This window comes from Cyprinus carpio, chromosome A19 (assembly GCF_018340385.1).
Source record: "Cyprinus carpio isolate SPL01 chromosome A19, ASM1834038v1, whole genome shotgun sequence".
NCBI lineage: Eukaryota > Metazoa > Chordata > Actinopteri > Cypriniformes > Cyprinidae > Cyprinus > Cyprinus carpio.
The window spans coordinates 13,046,812-13,065,297 of NC_056590.1; the positions used below are offsets into that span (position 1 = coordinate 13,046,812).

The window sequence follows — 18,486 nt, forward strand, 5'->3', positions numbered from 1 at the left end:
ATCCATTGGGGACTGTCCCCTGCTTGACACATGGAACCAATTACATTGTAGTCCGATTCATCTTCATTTTTGTCCCAAACCATTCCAGTCTATTATTTATGCTACATACAGTGCTATGTCAGGGGGTCATGTGTGTGTGTCATCTCATTTTAAAGGACAATTAAAGTTTACTCTGCGAGCCATAATGAACACTAACTGTCTGTCTCCCCCAAAATATTCGTTCCAGCAATTAAAGCAAAATATCAGTGATCTTTAGAACCAGCTGATAATTTATTTAGGTTTAAGACAGATCTTCTTATATCACTGATAAATAATTGCTAGATTGGTTTGTTATTTTGTGTAAAAGTTAAATGTTTTGTTAAGAAAGTAGATCTAAGAGAATGTGAAATTAATCACATTTCTGAAGTAATTTAAAACGAAAACAATAGTGGTTTTCAAAAAACAACAGTTTTTTTTGCCAAAACATCTGAAATGACTGACTGTTTTCTCCAGACAATTTAAAGCAGAATCTTTGACTAAAACAGCTTCCTTGCGCCATCTGTTGATAGACATTGTAACTGCATGAGAGAATGAATGTTTCTAGATAGATAGATAGATAGATAGATAGATAATGTAAAAGTAAAGACAGACAGACAGACGGATAGATACAGTGAAGTTACCATAAACATCATAGCTCTATAATAGCAAATAGTGTAAGACAAGCTGTAAGCTAGGTGTATGAGAAACCAATATCCCCCGAGGATGTTTCACTCGGAGGAAGCACGTCATTGCAGGGCGGAAGTGTCATCTGACGTGGCACGAGGGGCGGAAACGCTTGTTTGTGTTTTGGTTCTAAAGGGGAAGTTGCGAGAGAGAAAAGAAAGGAGGAGACTTGATCGGGGTTGGTAAAATTCCCACTAACTGACCCCAATAAGAAGGAAAACCTCTAGAAAATTTGAGCACTCCGTCGTCGGAAATCAGTTTCCGCAACCTGTCGGCTGACATTCAGGTAAAAATACACAGAATACCTCCGTTGAATGTGCCGTTTTCTGCTCTGGCGTATCCCTCAAGCTAGTTAGCCACTTTAGCTTGCTAGATTTCGTCAAAAATGTTACAGGCCCCTTGTCCTTATTCAGCCTCCGTAAGTCATCAAACCTGAACTCTTCATCCTAATATATACATTATACACGGTTTTGTTCCCTTAGAAGCGCGAATCTGTATTTATAGTGGTGTGCTTTGCTGATGCTTATGTCGGAATGCAGTTTGGGTCCAAACAGGGTGGGAATGCTGGAGGTAAACTGAAGGTGCTTATCAGTTTATTATTTCGTCGTTATTATCTGATTCTCATAGGTATATGACCGATCACTGTAGTTTAACAGACTTGGCATCTGACCTGATGTGGGCTGTCTTTGTAAGGAACAAGACAGCTTGTCCCTTGGCTTGAGGATCAGGGGTGTTGAAAAATAGAGGAATTGTTTAGTTAGGTGAACTTAAGTCTAACCAATGTCGTCTTGCTCTTCTTTGGGGTTACAGAGTGCTGTAGTGGTGATAATACAGCTTTATTTTGGGTAAATGATTCATGGGCAGGATGACTTTGTGTCAACTTTAAACAGAAATCACAGGTTGGTTTTTGTTAGGCCTGTTATTGTGACATAATGAGACCACAATCTGACCAGCAGCAGTTGAGTAAAACCTCTCACAGGTGATCTGGCTTTTGCAATGCAGTGACTCGTTTCATAAGCTGTGCTTTTTGTTTCGCTTTTGGAATTTTGTATGCAAGCATTGCCACTGCACTCTGAGAAAATGTGAAAAGACAAATGTGGTTGTTGTATCAGCTGCTATACATACCAAATGGATGAAAACAGCAGATTTGGCATGCTTTGCGTCTTAAACCAGACATACCAGGCTTGCGTCTTAAGGAGTTGGTTTATGTCCTGTTATGCAGATAGAGATCCTGTTGTTGATTTTGATGCGAGTGTCAAAGCAGATCTTGGTTTCTCTTATAGAAAGATCAGCTTATGATGATGCAACGCCACACGAGCATCAGGGATCTGTTTTTATGTTCTCCTATTTCACAACAGCAGTAACTGTGCAGTGTTTTCCCTGCTGTTTTAAGCCTTGAGGTGACTGCCACAGTAAATGTCTATCAGATTCCTTGAGTTCTGTTATTGTCATTTGAGTTGATGCCTGTATCTCTGGTATTGTATCTCAGGTATGTGTAGTTCTCCGAAGGCTGAGTTACTTCATTGGGAAGTGACATGATGTTTCCCCAGCTGCTGAATTGTTGGATTGGGCAAAATGAGCATGCTTGTTTTGACTGCTTACTCAGGACATTCTGTGCTTGAATGGGTTACTATGAATACAGACATTTATTTCTGCAAGGATTTTCAGCAATGTTAAATTATGTTCAATCCAACAATTGTTTTCTTTGTTTTTGATGCATGATTACAATCTGTAGCAATATTTGGAATATATTTCATCATTTATTTGAATATATTTTAAAATGTAATTCATTCCTGTGGTTACAGTGCTGAATGTAGAGCTGAATGCTCCAGTCTTCAGAAATTAATTCTCATTTCATCTTCTTATACATGTTGAAAACATTTGTGCTGCTTAAAACTTTTGTGAAAATTGTGATACATTGTGTTTACTTTAAAATATTGTTTGTCATCTTAATAAGCGACTTTTCTTTTATTTTAAATTACCTCCTAAAACTGCAGTCATAATAAAATGTTTTAACTGTATTATTGAATAATTATTTTGAGTCATTTGAATCAATTTTTGTCATTGAATTTATAAAACTGTTTCAGTCTTGAATGATTAGATCATTCTTAAACAGAATGATTTTTAATAATCCTTACCAAACTTTTGTTGGACTGTTTTTAATTTAAATGGATGACAGCTGATGTATTTAAAAAAAGTATCACCTAAATGTATTTGTTTTTTTTGTTTTTTTTTGTCTACTGTAACCTTAAATGTCTTATATAGCTTTTTGTTATAATTGTATGATTTTTGTTATTTATTGTTTTTGTCATGTTTTTGTCATTGTTTTGCAATAATCCTTAGCCATTAATAGTCAAAGAAATTCTATAGTGAATTTATTATATCGTGAAGCAAAACAGTGTAATTGGCAGTGTAGTTGTCATAGACCAAGATGTGTAAATCAAATAATTTTTGTATAATCCAGTGTTTTTAGTCTAAACGTGCATATCTCAAAAACCAAAAATAGCATTTGAGTTACTAGCCGTTATCGCTGTAGCCAAGATGAGCGATTCCCTGTTTGAGAGCTCTGAATAGAGAAAAAGAGAAGAAAGAAAAGATCTTTGTCTATAGTCAACATGAAAGTGCTCTTTTTCATTTCTCTTTTTTGGTTACATGTTGTCCTGTGCAGCCAGTACTGGGACAGCTCTCAGTGTGTGTGTGACCACTTAAAGGAGACGGGGTGATTGACGACTGCCATGGCCAATAGGGGAGGAGCAACACGCCCCAACGGGTCCAACGCGGGCAATAAGATCTGCCAGTTTAAACTGGTGTTGTTAGGAGAATCAGCTGTGGGAAAGTCCAGCCTCGTACTGCGCTTCGTCAAGGGGCAGTTTCATGAGTTTCAGGAAAGCACAATAGGAGGTAGGGGATTTTTGTTTTTAAATTTATGTGTACCTGTTTAAACATGTTCTCAATTGACTCTTTCTCTTTTGCTTCTAGCGGCCTTCCTTACACAGACGGTGTGCTTAGATGACACAACGGTAAAGTTTGAGATTTGGGACACAGCCGGACAGGAGCGCTACCACAGTTTGGCCCCCATGTACTATAGAGGTGCCCAGGCTGCCATTGTAGTATATGACATCACCAATGAAGTGAGTAGATTTGTTTCTCAAGCACTATATGAACGAACAGTTGTGTTTTATGACCAATTATTGTCGCATTTCTCATCTCTCCTACTGTTATTGAGCCATTTGTTTTCTTCCCCTTAAAGGAGTCATTTGCAAGAGCAAAGAACTGGGTTAAGGAGCTTCAGAGGCAGGCCAGTCCAAATATTGTCATCGCACTGTCTGGGAACAAGGCTGACCTGGCCAACAAGAGAGCTGTGGACTTCCAGGTATACATGACTTTTATTTATATATATATATATATATATATATATATATATATATATATATATATATATATATATATATATCTATCTGACCATTGCTGTCTCCCTCACCTGAGCCATTTTATTTCTACAGGATGCTCAGTCTTATGCAGATGACAACAGTTTGCTGTTCATGGAGACATCAGCAAAGACTTCCATGAATGTCAATGAGATCTTCATGGCCATTGGTAAGTTTATACCTCATAGAAAAACCTAACAGTGATGATTTCAAGTATTTATAAGATTTTGTATTCTTTGTGATGCTTTGGTGCTCAGGTGTTTTATTAATTATTAGATTTTAAAATTTATGTTGAGTCAGAAACTTTGATAATAATGAAACATGTTTCTGGAGCACCAAATCATCATATTAGAATGATTTCTGAAGCATCATGTGAAAATACAGCTTTGCCATCACAGGAATAAATTTTGTTTTAAAATATATTAAAGTAGAAAAGAGTTATTTTAAACTGTAATAATATTTCAAATATTACTGTATTTTTTTTTTTTATCAGATAAAGTCTGCAACATAGTGTTAATTTCTTTTTTTTCTTTTCTCTTTAGCGAAAAGGTTGCCTAAGAATGAGCCCCAAGCTGCCGGAGTCAGCAGTGGGCGGAGTAGGGGCGTGGACCTCACAGAGACAGCCCAACCCACTAAGGCCCCCTGCTGCAGCAACTAACGCAAAACAAATCCCCCCTCACCAAACTCTGTTACCGCAACAACTAACGCAAGGTCCCGCCCTCCAACTTGGTTTTTGACTAACTAATGAAATGCCTCCGCTTTCCCCATTTTCCACAACTCTCTTATGCTGTAACAAAAGCTCTGCCCCGCCCATGTATCTGCAGTGTTTTTGTTTCGTTGTTTTTCTGTAAAGACCCAGGCTTCTTACTGTATTCATGCTTAAGGTCATGCCTTGTGTCCAAACTGTAATATATGCCATCACAAATATCCATCAAAAAACAAAAACAAAAAAAAATTCTCTGAATGCTATTTGCCTGACCAGGATGAAAGGGGTGGGGCCTCTGCAAGGGTTCACCTGCCCTATCATAGTTCAGAACTCTACAGTCGCTTCTTTTTCTCAAATCTGTTTTCATCTTTTTTTATGATTTAGTTTTATGGAAATGTACTTTTCAGAATAATGGATGCATGTATCACTACAAAGCCTGAAAAAGGTAAATCAAAGTTTTAAACGTATCCAGCGGCACACATGGTGAGAGAGGACGTGACAAATTACCCGACCCTTTGCTCCACCCCGTCTCACTTCCCTGCTCTTTCCCTCGGATACTGGATATCCTAGCGGCTCTGTTTAGTGTCAGACTGCCCACTTCCTGAGGCTGCACCGCCAGCAAAAAGCCCACCTCCTTCTTAACCACACAAACACACACACATAGCCAAGATCCCACCCCCTTATTATTCTCTCACCAGTTAGCAAGCCTTCACTTTTTTTGTCAGCATTATTGGCACTGTCTTATAACTGAGTGAATATGTGGCTGTGCTTTCATTCAGCATAAAAGGCTTAAACAAAAACAAAAATCTACCCACAAGATAAGTAACTTCCCTTTCACAAACATGCACCAGTCACTCTCTTTTGCTCACATTCTTCTGGTTCTAACTCACCCAGGTGTTTCTTACTCCATGCCTTGCACTAATTTTTGGTCTTGATATTATCTCTTGCAAGTACAGCCAGAGTGATATAAATATATATAAATAATTTACTGTAAATAGGGTGTTGCAATGTATTCGTCTTTTCCATTTACTGTTGCAGGACTAATGCTTGATAGGCAGTTAGATGATAATAATAAAAAATAAAAACAACAAAACAAACAATTGTACAGTAACCAAGAATTGCTTTGATAGGGGTTTGGAGTTATGTTTCTTTTTCACAAATGGTTAAATTATAATCAATGGTGGTCTTATAAAAAAAAATGTATTTATATTAAACAACAAAAAAAAAAAAACAACAACTTTTCTTTAGTGGTCTGTTTTGTAATTTTCACAAAAATGTTCACAAATGTTTTTGTCACTAAACAGTGTCCGCATCAACAGATTATGATAGTAGTTCTTCTGCTTTTCTTCCCAGTATCGGACAACACATACACTTTTAACATTCTCTCCATCTTCTACCTTTCAGGATACTGGTACCACATAAATTCGCTGCTACATTCAATTTTTGTCTCTTTTTTTCATATATAAAATATAAGCGTTCCTCCTTTGAGATAAAAAAAAATGCAATTACCTAAATATTACCGTTAATGTATCAAATAAATTTCTTATATATGGTATTGATAATATTGTGTTTTCAGAGGGCCAGATTAACTTCTAGTCTTATCACTGAGTGGAATTCCCATCACAGTGCGGATTCTTGTGTAATAGCATTTGTTTGTGATAATGACCCATAATAAGTAAATTGTACCTTGAGTCACAACACATTTGTTTGCTCATAAAGGACTGATTTTTATTCTGTGGCTGATTGCAGATAAGATTCATTTGACAGTCTTTTCCTACTTCCTTATAGTGAGACCTGTCTGTTTTATGATTACCTGTGTTTATTTTTGTTGACAGGTGATCAATATTTAAATCCCATTATTTTTGTACTTATATAAATATAAATTGTTTTATTTTTGTATTTTCAGTTTATTTAAAAATTTACTTTGTTTTAATAATTAATGTGCTTTTGCCATTTTTATTATTATTTTTTATAGTTAAACATTGTGTTAATTTTTATTTTACTTTAATTTTAATAATTGTTTAGTATTTCACTTAAAATTATTTCAGTTAGTTGCAATGGCAAAATTTCTATTTTTCATAAGATTTTCATCTCATATTTATATTTAATTTCATTTTCTGGTTTATTTCAATTACTAAAACAATTTGTAATAGTTTTAGTTAACAGTAGCAACACTGTCAAGCCCCTAAGCATACAACTGCTGTTTAACATGAAGTTGATTTTCTTTTAGCATTGTTTAAACCCTTTTCATATAACTTTTGGAGGGGTGTGCAGATCTAAAGTATGTTTATTACAGAGATGACATTAGGACTAGGCCCTGATTGTATCAAAAGCATGTTATTCATGCCAATGGGATCACATCCAGACCTCAGCTAATAAAAATAATTTAAACGAGCCAGGCTTCTTGGCCTGGTCAGGCTGGTTTTAGAGACGTTTTGGGCTAGTCATTTAAGAATGTCTCTACAAAGAATGTCTGACGCCTTTCATGTATTTGACCTTGAAGGGATCTTTTAGAAACATGACATTTGTATCCCTCTCTGAATCATAACGGGATATTCATTTTGTGCCTCCCCTAGCGGAGACAAGGTAGACTTACAATGTCGAATAAAAAAGCAGGGATGAACGCCATGTCTGATCCCGCGGTTGAGGGGTAGAGAGAGCGAACACAGCGGGCGGACTTCGACGATTCGAGTCGGAGCGCGGACGCAGGCTCGATGTCGGAGAGCGCGGGGATTCCTCAGGGCTCCCCGGCGGTGGGCGCGGCGGGCTCGGCTCCGGCTGCGCCAGGAGTCGGTGGAACCGAGTGTTCGGGCGCTGCTGTCGGTTCTGCACGTATAGCCGTCAAGAAGGCGCAGCTCCGCTCCTCCCCGCGTCTGAAGAAACTGGAAAAACTCGGTGTATATTCCTCGTGCAAGGTACATTACAGATGTAAAAAGATTGTTTACGTCTACAGTGCAAATGGAAAACGCGCTTTTATTCGTTTATCTGATAGCTGAAACTAGCTGTTACCTTACTTTACACACTCCTGAATTTGCAAGCACAGCACAAAAAGCCATTGCTTTGTCTTCCATTTTTTTCCCTTGTGTTTTTTTTTTCGTGCTTTAGCCACTCAGATTAATGCACAACAAAAATACACCAGTAAACTCATCATTTCCGTGATCTGCAGAGATAATACCGCTGTGTTTGCCCATAGTGGGCAACATGACGTGAACATTGGGTACTCTTGGCGGGTTGTCAATTCATTTTTTTTCTTTTAACAATGAACGCAGATTTTTCTATTGTATTTTGTCAAGTCAAACTAAAGTTTCATGGTGGTTTGGTGCGAGAGTTCTGCCAGAATGGGAGACACAATCTAAAGTTGATTACTCAAGAGGAGAGAGGCGCGTCTTTGTTTTGACAGGATGACAGCTGCTGAAGGGGCGTGGACTGTTACTGAGGGCGGGGTCTGTTTCTGGGGGGCGTTGTCTGCTCATTGTTGGCAGATCAGTCACACACGAAACGTGTGGAGGGCCAAATTACTCAAATGTTAAAATATTTAATTAAATCGATTAATACATAATTCAATTGTTAATAAAACATCAAATTATTTAAGGACCAAAAATAAGTGAAAAAATGTTCATTGTATTTTATTTTAGCATTATCTTTGAATTGATTTTTCATTTAAGCACAGTCATATTGTGTCTTTTAACTTTATTTTGCAGGGTTACAGTTGTGTGTCACTGAACAATAGTGGGCGTCACTTTCTACGGAGCCCCGCTCATGGCATGCAGGAAAAAAATTTGTAAGCTAAAACTTGTGCACGATTTACTATTTTGTTTCCTTTATTTATAAATTATGCGCATGATTTAGCAAATTGAGGGAACAAAATAGTAATCGTGTGCACGTTTTAGTACATAGAGGGAATGAATTAGTAAATCGTACAGATGATTTATTTTTTCTATGTCATGTGCGGGGCTGCGTAACTTTCAAACTCCAGTGTGTTTAGGAATGTTTTCAACATATATTTAATGATTTAATTTTAAGTAATTTGGCCCTCCATCAGCATTGAAAACAGATTAAACATAGATAGGAATTTTCTATGCACACTAGAAATTAATTTTTTGATATATGCATAAAATAATAATAATTAAATAATGTAAGATTCTATTGGTTTCTGTGCAGTGCTTCAACATGTTTATTTTATTAGTATGAACATATTCCTAATGTAGTAGTGTCTTATTTTGTGGCTGATCTGTTTCGTCCTCACACAGGCTGAAGGAGCTTGTAAGTGTAATGGCTGGAAGAGTCAAAACCCACCACCAACTCCGCCCCCTCCAACCCCGCCCAGGGCTGAGCAGCCAATTGCTGTTAACTTAATGGAGCCGTGTAGAAGCTGCAGCCACGCCCTCGGTAATGACTGTTTATGTAATAGTAGAATTCCGGAAGATAAAATCCCATTCCTGTCATCCATAGAGAAATGGATGTTTAGTATAATCTATAAACCTTTCAAAAAAAGACCTACAGTGAGTCAGCATTAATCGATAATGATTTCACAAAAACAATTTACACTAATTACATATTTAAATATTTTGCAATAAGCTTCAGATATGTTTTTTTTTATCAATTACTTACAGTCAACAGTTTTATATTGTACCATTTATGATTCAGTGGCAAGGCATCTTACAAAGTCACAATTGTACTCTTTTTTTTTTTTTTTTTTACTGGCCAGGTGACCATGTGACACACCTAGAGAATGTTTCGGAGGAGGAGGTGAACAGACTGCTTGGAATTGTACTGGATGTGGAGTACTTGTACACATGTGTCCATAAAGAAGAGGATCCAGACACTAAACAAGTTTACTTTTCTCTGTTCAAAGTGAGTTCTTTTGTGTTGTTGTGCTTATGTGCACCTCAGTGCATGACTCCCTGTTATGGACATATTAAAAATATAGATCACTTAAGGTTTATATTTTACAATTAATGTAATTACCAAAAATCTGGGGTCAGTATGATTTGTAATGTTTTTTAAATAAGTCTCTTATGCTTACCAAGGCTGCATTTATTTGATCAAAAATACAGTAAAGAGATTAATATTTTGAAATATTATTACAATTACAATTTTAAAGAAGTGTTTTCTATTTTAATATATTTTAAAATATAATTTATTCCTGTAATGCAAAGCTGAAGTTTCATGTTTGTAACATTATAAATGTCTTTACTGTAACTTTTGATCAATTTAATGTGTCCATAAGTTGCTGAATAAAAAGTATTCATTTCTTTTAAAAAACTGACCTGAAATTTTTGTACAGTAGTGTATATTAATATATATTTACATTCTGCTGTGTTTATTCTATTTGCTACTATTTGTCAGTCTTACCGACCTATATTTGTTGAAAATGTCTTAGTTGCTACGGAAATGCATCCTGCAGATGGGAAGGCCGGTGGTAGAAGCTCTGGAAAGCCCACCTTTTGAAAAACCAAGCATTGAACAGGTAGCTGCTTAATTTGCAAGGCTGTAATCACCATAGGTAATGAATAATTTAAGATCAGTATGGATTTTGTCAATGTCTCATTCTTCAACTTCAGTCTGGAATATGGTAACAGTGTTGGTAACAATATTTGGTCAACTTTTTCATCACATCACATTCAAACATAATGTCAATATCAGGAAGTATAAAGGTGCAAAAACAGTTAAATCTCCTAGGAGGTCAATAGCGGCTTTATTCTGAAACAGGCATATGAAACAGGAACCTCTGATATTATTAAAAACATTCCGGACATCTTTTGTTCTTGGTGTCACACATACATTTTTTTTTTTCATGTGTTGTTTTTGTTGCAGGGTGTGAACAACTTTGTGCAGTACAAGTTTAGCCACCTGCCTTCTAAGGAAAGGCAAACCATTGTGGAGCTCGCAAAGATGTTCCTCAACCAGATCAACTACTGGCAGCTAGAGACTCCCTCACAAAGAAGGCAAAGAGCACCTGATGATGATGTGGCTGGTTATAAAGTCAATTACACCAGGTGACGGTTAGGTTTTGAGTTTAGAGTCACCCTAGAGAGAGAAATGAGACATAATTTTTATCTTCTGTTTTATACCTTATTGTCATTTAAAGATAACAATTGCCCTTATTTATATTTATATTTAAAAGTGCCCATATTATGCTAAACTACAGGTCATAAATTTACTTGGGACTGCTAGAATACATTTGCATGAAGTGTTTTCTTTTGGAGAGATTATCTCCCTTTGTAACTTTGCAAATCATTTGCATGCACAGAAAGCTATATTACACACTAAAGGAAAGGTAAAAATACATATTTCTGGTCTTCTTTGTGTTCGTGTTGCAGGTGGCTGTGTTATTGTAACGTGCCCCAGTTCTGTGACAGTCTGCCTCGGTATGAGGCCACACAGATTTTTGGCCGCACTTTTCTGCGCTCTGTGTTCACTGTAATGAGGAAGCAGCTGCTGGAACAGGCCAGGCAGGAGAAAGACAAACTACCACCTGAGAAACGTACTCTCATTCTCACACATTTCCCCAAGTAAGCACACAACCACACAGACAGAAACCTCCACGAATAACAGGTCTATATTATGTGTATGTGAATGTGTGTGTGTTGTGCGCAGGTTTTTGTCTATGCTTGAGGAAGAGGTTTATAGTCATAATTCACCCATCTGGAGTGAAGACTTCATGGTCCGTTTATCAGGTGGACAGATACCCACAGGTGATTAGCAGTTCATTTTATTCGGTTGTATGTGTCGCATGGCTATGTAAAGCGACTTTTCTCTTCTCTGATTGGTACAGTGGTCAGTGCTCCACCCGTGACCCGCCCCCTGTACTACAGCAGTAGTCCCGCCCCAGTGGAGCTGGCTGGAGGAGGCAGCATAAGTCCAGCCCGGAAAACAGCATCTGCTTTGGAGCCTAATCCAGGTGTTAACTTATTTTATAACATTTTATTCAGTGCTGGATTAGAATTGCTAGAAAATCACATTGCCATTTATGAAGTCTTAATGATGAATGATTTTGTAACGTTACAAAAGATTTCTATTTCAAATAAAATCAAATAATCCTAAAAAATAACAAATAAAATAACAAAAAAAAGATGTATCACATGTATCACAGTTTCCTAAAATATAATAGCCATTTTAGAACAATTGACGAATTTAAAATAGAATTTCAATAAGTATATTAAAATAGAAAACAGTTCTTTTAAATTGTAATAACATTTTACAATATTAAAATTTTTAAGTTTAAAGGACCTCCTGGGATTTTAAGTTAACATTAAAATAATTTAATAAGACATTTGTATGTTCCCGATTCTTTTATGAAGGTGACATGCAAGTAAACAAATAAAATATGTGCACATATGTAGGTGGAGAAAAGCGAAAGCCTTCTGAGCCGTTGTCTCATGAGGACAGCAAACGACCCCGTGTGGTTGGTGACATTCCTATGGAATTAATTAATGAAGTCATGTCTACCATTACAGACCCTACTGCCATGCTGGGACCAGAGGTAAACACAGTGTGTTATGTATTTTGTATCTGATGGATGGTAGTGCTAAAGCTCATATCACAGAGACTAGAGCAAACACAGTCCTTTACTCTGTCTTTCTCTTAGACCAGTCTTCTTTCAGCTCATTCTGCGCGTGATGAAGCTGCTCGAATAGAGGAGAGGCGTGGCGTCATCGAGTTCCATGTCATTGGAAACTCCCTCAACCAAAAGCCCAATAAGAAGATCCTCATGTGGCTTGTTGGCTTGCAGAATGTCTTCTCACACCAGCTGCCTCGTATGCCTAAAGAATACATCACACGCCTCGTCTTTGACCCGTATGTTTCTTACCATTAACCATTTTAATGTTTTTAAGACATCAAAAGTCTGATGCCTGTAGTATAAAGCCTGCCGTAGAGGATTAAAGCTTTAAAACTGGTGTTTTCTGACATTTTAAAGGTATAGTTCTGTCATGACAACTCTCTGAGAGTTTAGCATGGTAATGTTGCCTCAACAAACACACAAATGCCACTATCTACCTCCAACCAATACATACATGCTTCCATCTGCTGCGGCAGAGCAAGTACCAAGACTTGCTCCTGCCTATACATCCACAGACATGCTGCTGTGAACATAATGCTGCTGCACATACAACATATATGAAAAAAACCCCATATATAACATACATGAAATCAACCTGTAGCAGATCTAGACAGGTGGAGCTGGGGAAGTTGGAGGGTTTCTGAAGCATGTTGCAACTGCTACAGCAAGCACTAGCCGAGTATTTGAATGTTGAGCGGCAAGCTCATTGGCTGCTGATACGTAAAGAACCAATCAGTTGAGCCATGTGAATAATGATGTCATCATATCAGAATGAGCTAGAACCTAACGGACTGTGCCACCAACAATATCATCACAAAACAACTTATTAAACAACTAACAAAAAAAAAAGACTACTAAAAAAATAGATAAATCAAAAAAAAAAAAAAATGTTGTCATCATTTACTCAAAGAAAAATACTTTGAAAGTCAGTGGCTACCAGCAACTGTTTGGTTACCAACATTTTAATTTTTAGGTAGACTTGGTTTAGATTTAAATTGTGTTCTAATTGGTTAATCTGGTTAATGTTAACCTACTGCCTTCTGTGAACTGTGGCATAACATTGTGATGAGTCAGTGTACTTCCTCTTTACACAGGAAACACAAGACTCTGTCTCTGATTAAAGATGGCCGTGTTATTGGGGGAATCTGTTTCCGGATGTTTCCAACTCAGGGCTTCACTGAGATTGTGTTCTGTGCCGTCACCTCCAATGAGCAAGTCAAGGTGTGTTGTCTTATAAATATTGTAATGCATTCCCATTATTATTTGTATTATTCTTTCTCACATATTGCTAGCTTGACCTTTATTCATTTGATTGCTGCTTAAGGTTATGGGACTCACCTCATGAACCATTTGAAGGAGTATCACATCAAGCACGAAATTCTCAACTTTCTCACCTACGCTGATGAATATGCCATTGGCTACTTCAAAAAGCAGGTCAGTGCTCTATTAGTTCCATGACATAAAATACAACTAAAGAGGATGGTGAATTACACAGCCAAGCTGCCAAAATACTGCCAAAAATGACAAAAAGTATGGATGTTCTGCATAACATCTCCTTTTGTTTCATGAAAGTAAATACTAAAAATAAGGAGGATTTTTTTTTAGGTTCTATCGCTTTAAGTATATGTCCATTTTCTTATTTTGTTTCTCTTGCTTCATGTCAGGGATTCTCTAAGGACATTAAAGTGCCGAAGTCAAAGTATGTGGGCTACATTAAAGACTATGAGGGGGCCACACTCATGGGCTGCGAACTGAACCCCTGCATCCCTTACACTGAGTTCTCTGTCATCATCAAGAAACAGAAAGAGGTCTGTGTGTGTGTGTGTGAGCATGAGATCTGAGTTGTGTCAAAGAGGTAACTCAGTTTGGTTAAACTCATCATTCTGTTATTGCCTAAAGGGTTTTCTACCTCTTATCTCACCCTCTCTCTCAGATCATTAAGAAGCTCATAGAGCGCAAGCAAGCACAGATTCGGAAGGTCTACCCTGGCCTGTCCTGTTTCAAAGAGGGAGTTCGTCAGATTGCCATTGAGAGCATTCCAGGAATCCGTATGTCTCATTTATATGTATTTTTAAAAGAACTAATAACAAATGCGTAATAATAATAATATTACAATATTTTATTATACAAATCATAATAATTCTTTAATAATGATAATATTATCATTTTAATAAAAAATATTAAAATTTTAAATAAATGTGTTCTATTTGATGTATTTTAGGATGTAATTTATTTCTGATATGCTGAGTTGCTGCTCATCATTCTCAATGTTAAGAAATGTTAACAGTTGTGCTGTTTGTTACATTTTTTTTTTGTCTTGTCCGGATGCTTAGATGAATAGAAAACTCAAAAGAACAGCATTTATTTGAAATGGAAATCTAAAATTTCCTGTCACTTTTCATTCTTTGCTAAATAAATTTATTAAAGGGATAGTTCACCCAAAAATGAAAATTGTCATTAATTACTCACCCTCATGTCATTTCAAACCCGTAAGACCTTCTGAACACAAATCAATCATTTTTTATGAAATCCGAGAGCTTTCTGACCCTGCATAGACAGCAACGTAACCATGTTCAAGGGCCAGAAACGTGGGCCTTGAACTTTTGCACAGTAGTGACTAAATATATGACTTAAGATTAAATTTCATAATAATTGATACATTTAATTAATAGTAAATTGAATTGAAACTTTACTGTTTACTTGTCTTTGGACAGGTGAGACGGGCTGGAAGCCTTTAGGGAAAAGGTGAGTGTGTATCTGTGAGTCACAGCTAAACAAATCTTATGGAAACATGTAGTTTGTTTCATTTTTGCATCATTTTTCACAGCAAAGAGCTGAAGGATCCAGACCAGTTGTACAGCACCTTAAAGAACATCTTACAGCAGGTCAAGGTAATGCATATCCGCAGTGCTTACATGTTTCAAAATCTATATTTATGAAAGACCATAAAACGAATAATGAGGAATGTATTGTGTACTACTCAGTCCCACCAGAATGCATGGCCCTTCATGGAGCCAGTAAAGAAGAACGAGGCACCTGGTTATTACCAAGTCATCCGCTTCCCTATGGGTACACAAAGATCACTTATACACAATGCTCTTTATGCTTTCTTTTGAGCATGAAATGCCTGACTGTTATTGTGCATTGTAGACTTGAAGACCATGAGCGAGCGTCTGAAGAGTCGTTACTATACCACACGGAAGCTGTTCATGGCCGACATGCAGAGGATCTTCACTAACTGCCGAGAGTATAACCCTCCCGAAAGCGAGTACTACAAATGTGCCAACCTACTAGAGAAATTCTTCTACACCAAGATTAAAGAGGCGGGCCTCATCGACAAGTAATCCAGCTAGGGAGCCAAGTAGTCCATTTCCCGCTCTACCTCTTTTTCTCAACATTTATCATATATATAACTCATCGCATCAAAAGGAGGGTTATCTGAAATTAAGACATTTAAAGGAATAGTTGACCCCAAAATTTAAATTTGCTAAAAATGTACTCAACCTCAGGCCAGCCAAGATTGTTTCTTCATCTGAAAAATTTGGGGAAATTTAACATTACATTACTTGCTCACCAGTGGATCTTCAGCAGTGAATGGGTGCCGTCAGAAAGAGAGTCTACATATCTGTTAAAAGCATCACAAGTAATCCACACGATTCCAGCTTATTAATTAACATCTCATGAAGCGAAAAGCTGTGTTTGTAAAAAATAAATCCATTATTAAGGCATCACAAGGCATTAATTGCTGGACAAGAGTCGTGTGGGTTACTTGTGTATTATTGTGATGTTTTTATCACCTGTTTGAAATCTCATTCTGACGGCACCCATTCACTGCAGAGGATCCATTAGTGAGCAAGTGATGTAATGCTAAACTTCCTCAAATCTGTTCCAATAACCAAAATACACATCTACATCTTGGATGGCCTGAGGGTGAGTACATTTTCAGGAGATTTTCATTGTCGGGTGAACCATTTCTTTAAAGATAAATCTTAAGAACGTGTGAATATCCACATGACCGCCATATGTGAAAAGTCTTTTTCCTGTCTTAAAAATTCCTTCTGCCAAAATTTGCGGAACAATTTTACAATTTTACATTACAGTATGTATGGTTGGATGCATTTGGAGTGCATGTGTTCTTGCTGGTGTGTGTGTATATAATAGTGAACATCTGTTTTTACAGATAAATTTTATGAAAAACTGTATATTTTATATAGTAGAGAAGGATGTGGCCTACAACTCAACCAAGAAAAATTACTCTAATTATCTAATATTGTACCTTCAAAGAGCTCTTATTTATTATTAAACCTAAAGAAATGCTGATAACTACTAGTATTGAGAAGATCTGATTCCTAATCAGAAACTTGCACATTTGTGGTCTTAACCAGAGCGTGTATGTGACGTGGTGTACTGAGGAGCATTCCCTGTCCAGTGAGAGAAATCAGTCTTAATATGCTTCATCTTTATGGCTGTGCTTCTAATGAAAATGTACAGTCTTTGTATGTAAAGATGACATGTGCAATGACTCGCACTGTTGTTGTTTTCTAAAATATTTGTACTTTTAAATACTTAAGAGATGGGCTTTGTACTACATTTGGGGGAATGGGGGATAAAGCTATTTTAAGGTCTTTGTACCTTTGCTTTTAAAGACATAGCATATTTTATAGAATCATTAAATCTTTAGAGCAACTAATGTGAAAGAAATGTCTACTTTTGTGTTAAGACTGTTTTAGTAGAGGGTAATGTTGCACAAACTGCACAATTCTTTTTTTTGAGTTTTTTTTTTTGTTCTTGCACTTTTTAGATACAGAAATTGTTAAAGAAAAAATCACAATCCTTCATTTCTTGAGTTATTACATGTTTATGTATATTATATCATTTATTCAGACGTCATTTTTTGTTGGCTGACCAATTTAGGCATGTTGCAGAAAATGCATCTGTCTCGTGATGTCTTTATTGAAAATGAGTCAAAAGACTCGAGTTCCTGGATTTGTGAAAAATTTGCTGGTCTAGTCTAGCATACTATTGTCACCATGTAGCACAATGATCTCAATGGTGTTTCCAATACTATAAAGCCAAGTAAAGAAAGCTTATTTGCTCATCCAGGAAACCTGTAAATCTCAGCAGCGTCCATCTGTGAAGGATGCAGGCTGTCAAACATACACAACTGTTAGCTAATCATAGCAGTGGGTGTTTACTTCCGAGTCTACAACCCACCACGTCTATTCAAACAGAGCGTTCTGATGAGGAGAGTTAACACAGGACTGTTACTTCTAAATTTTGTTTTTTGATGTAATAATCTTCATAACATTATAAGTGGACAAAATACAAAATAATAAAAAAGACAGTTCATGACCCCTTTAAGTATAAAATCCCTTCGTTTGTCTGTTTTTGCAGTGTTCCACATCAGTTTGTCAGTCTGTGCGTTGATCCTGCTATTTACCGAAGACATTATTTTTGCATTATTTATAATTGTTTGACAAAATAGATTTTTTATTACAGTGGGCTTACTGAACATCACACACTGTGCTTCTAGATTTCTTAACTTTAACTCAAAATAAATTGTAATAAAAATCAAAAGGGTCCCAATCTCATATCTTTATTAAAGCTAGAGAGTTGAGTAGAAAACCATAAAATCAATATCTTCTTTGTAATGCATAGTTCACCCAGCAATGAAAAGGTACTCACCCTCAGGCCATCCAGGATGCAGAGGAGTTTGTTTTTCCGTCAGGAGAGATTTAGAGAAATTTTGCATTACATCACTTGCTCACCAATGCATCTAGCATTTTGGCCAGAAAGAGTGGTGGATTTGTTTTTTTACCAATGTAACTTTTTGTAAGACGTTAATTGATGGACTGGAGTCATGTGGATTGCTTGTGGTTTGTTGTGATGTTTAATCAGCCATTTGGACTCATTCTGACGGCACCCATTCAGTGCAGAGGATCCATTGGTGGGCAAGGGATGTAATGTTAAAATCCTCCAAATCTGTTCTGATGAAAAAACACAGATGGCCAGAGGGTGAAAACATTTTCAGTTTTATTTTTACTTTTGGTGAACTGTTCCCTAAACATTAGTGTAGTTAGGAGATC

At 36.8% G+C, this 18,486-nt stretch overlaps 2 protein-coding genes across 2 annotated transcripts; both read left to right on the top strand.

The window, feature by feature from the left end:
* The first annotated feature begins 814 nt into the window (after window positions 1-814).
* LOC109102285 (ras-related protein Rab-5A-like) lies at window positions 815-6,538 on the top strand. Its single transcript, XM_042776625.1, has 6 exons — window positions 815-988; window positions 3,371-3,603; window positions 3,682-3,833; window positions 3,953-4,075; window positions 4,206-4,299; window positions 4,673-6,538. Exons 2-6 carry the CDS (start codon window positions 3,438-3,440, stop codon window positions 4,786-4,788), a joined length of 651 nt encoding a protein of 216 aa, XP_042632559.1. The 5' UTR covers window positions 815-988; window positions 3,371-3,437; the 3' UTR covers window positions 4,789-6,538.
* Window positions 6,539-7,002: 464 nt separating this feature from the next.
* On the top strand, window positions 7,003-17,761 carry LOC109098452 (histone acetyltransferase KAT2B). Its single transcript, XM_019112040.2, has 18 exons — window positions 7,003-7,751; window positions 9,087-9,225; window positions 9,545-9,690; window positions 10,220-10,306; window positions 10,654-10,835; window positions 11,160-11,351; window positions 11,437-11,534; window positions 11,615-11,740; window positions 12,183-12,322; window positions 12,428-12,636; window positions 13,495-13,621; window positions 13,724-13,834; window positions 14,065-14,208; window positions 14,334-14,448; window positions 15,115-15,145; window positions 15,228-15,291; window positions 15,385-15,469; window positions 15,551-17,761. Exons 1-18 carry the CDS (start codon window positions 7,551-7,553, stop codon window positions 15,742-15,744), a joined length of 2,391 nt encoding a protein of 796 aa, XP_018967585.1. The 5' UTR covers window positions 7,003-7,550; the 3' UTR covers window positions 15,745-17,761.
* The last annotated feature ends 725 nt before the right edge of the window (window positions 17,762-18,486 follow it).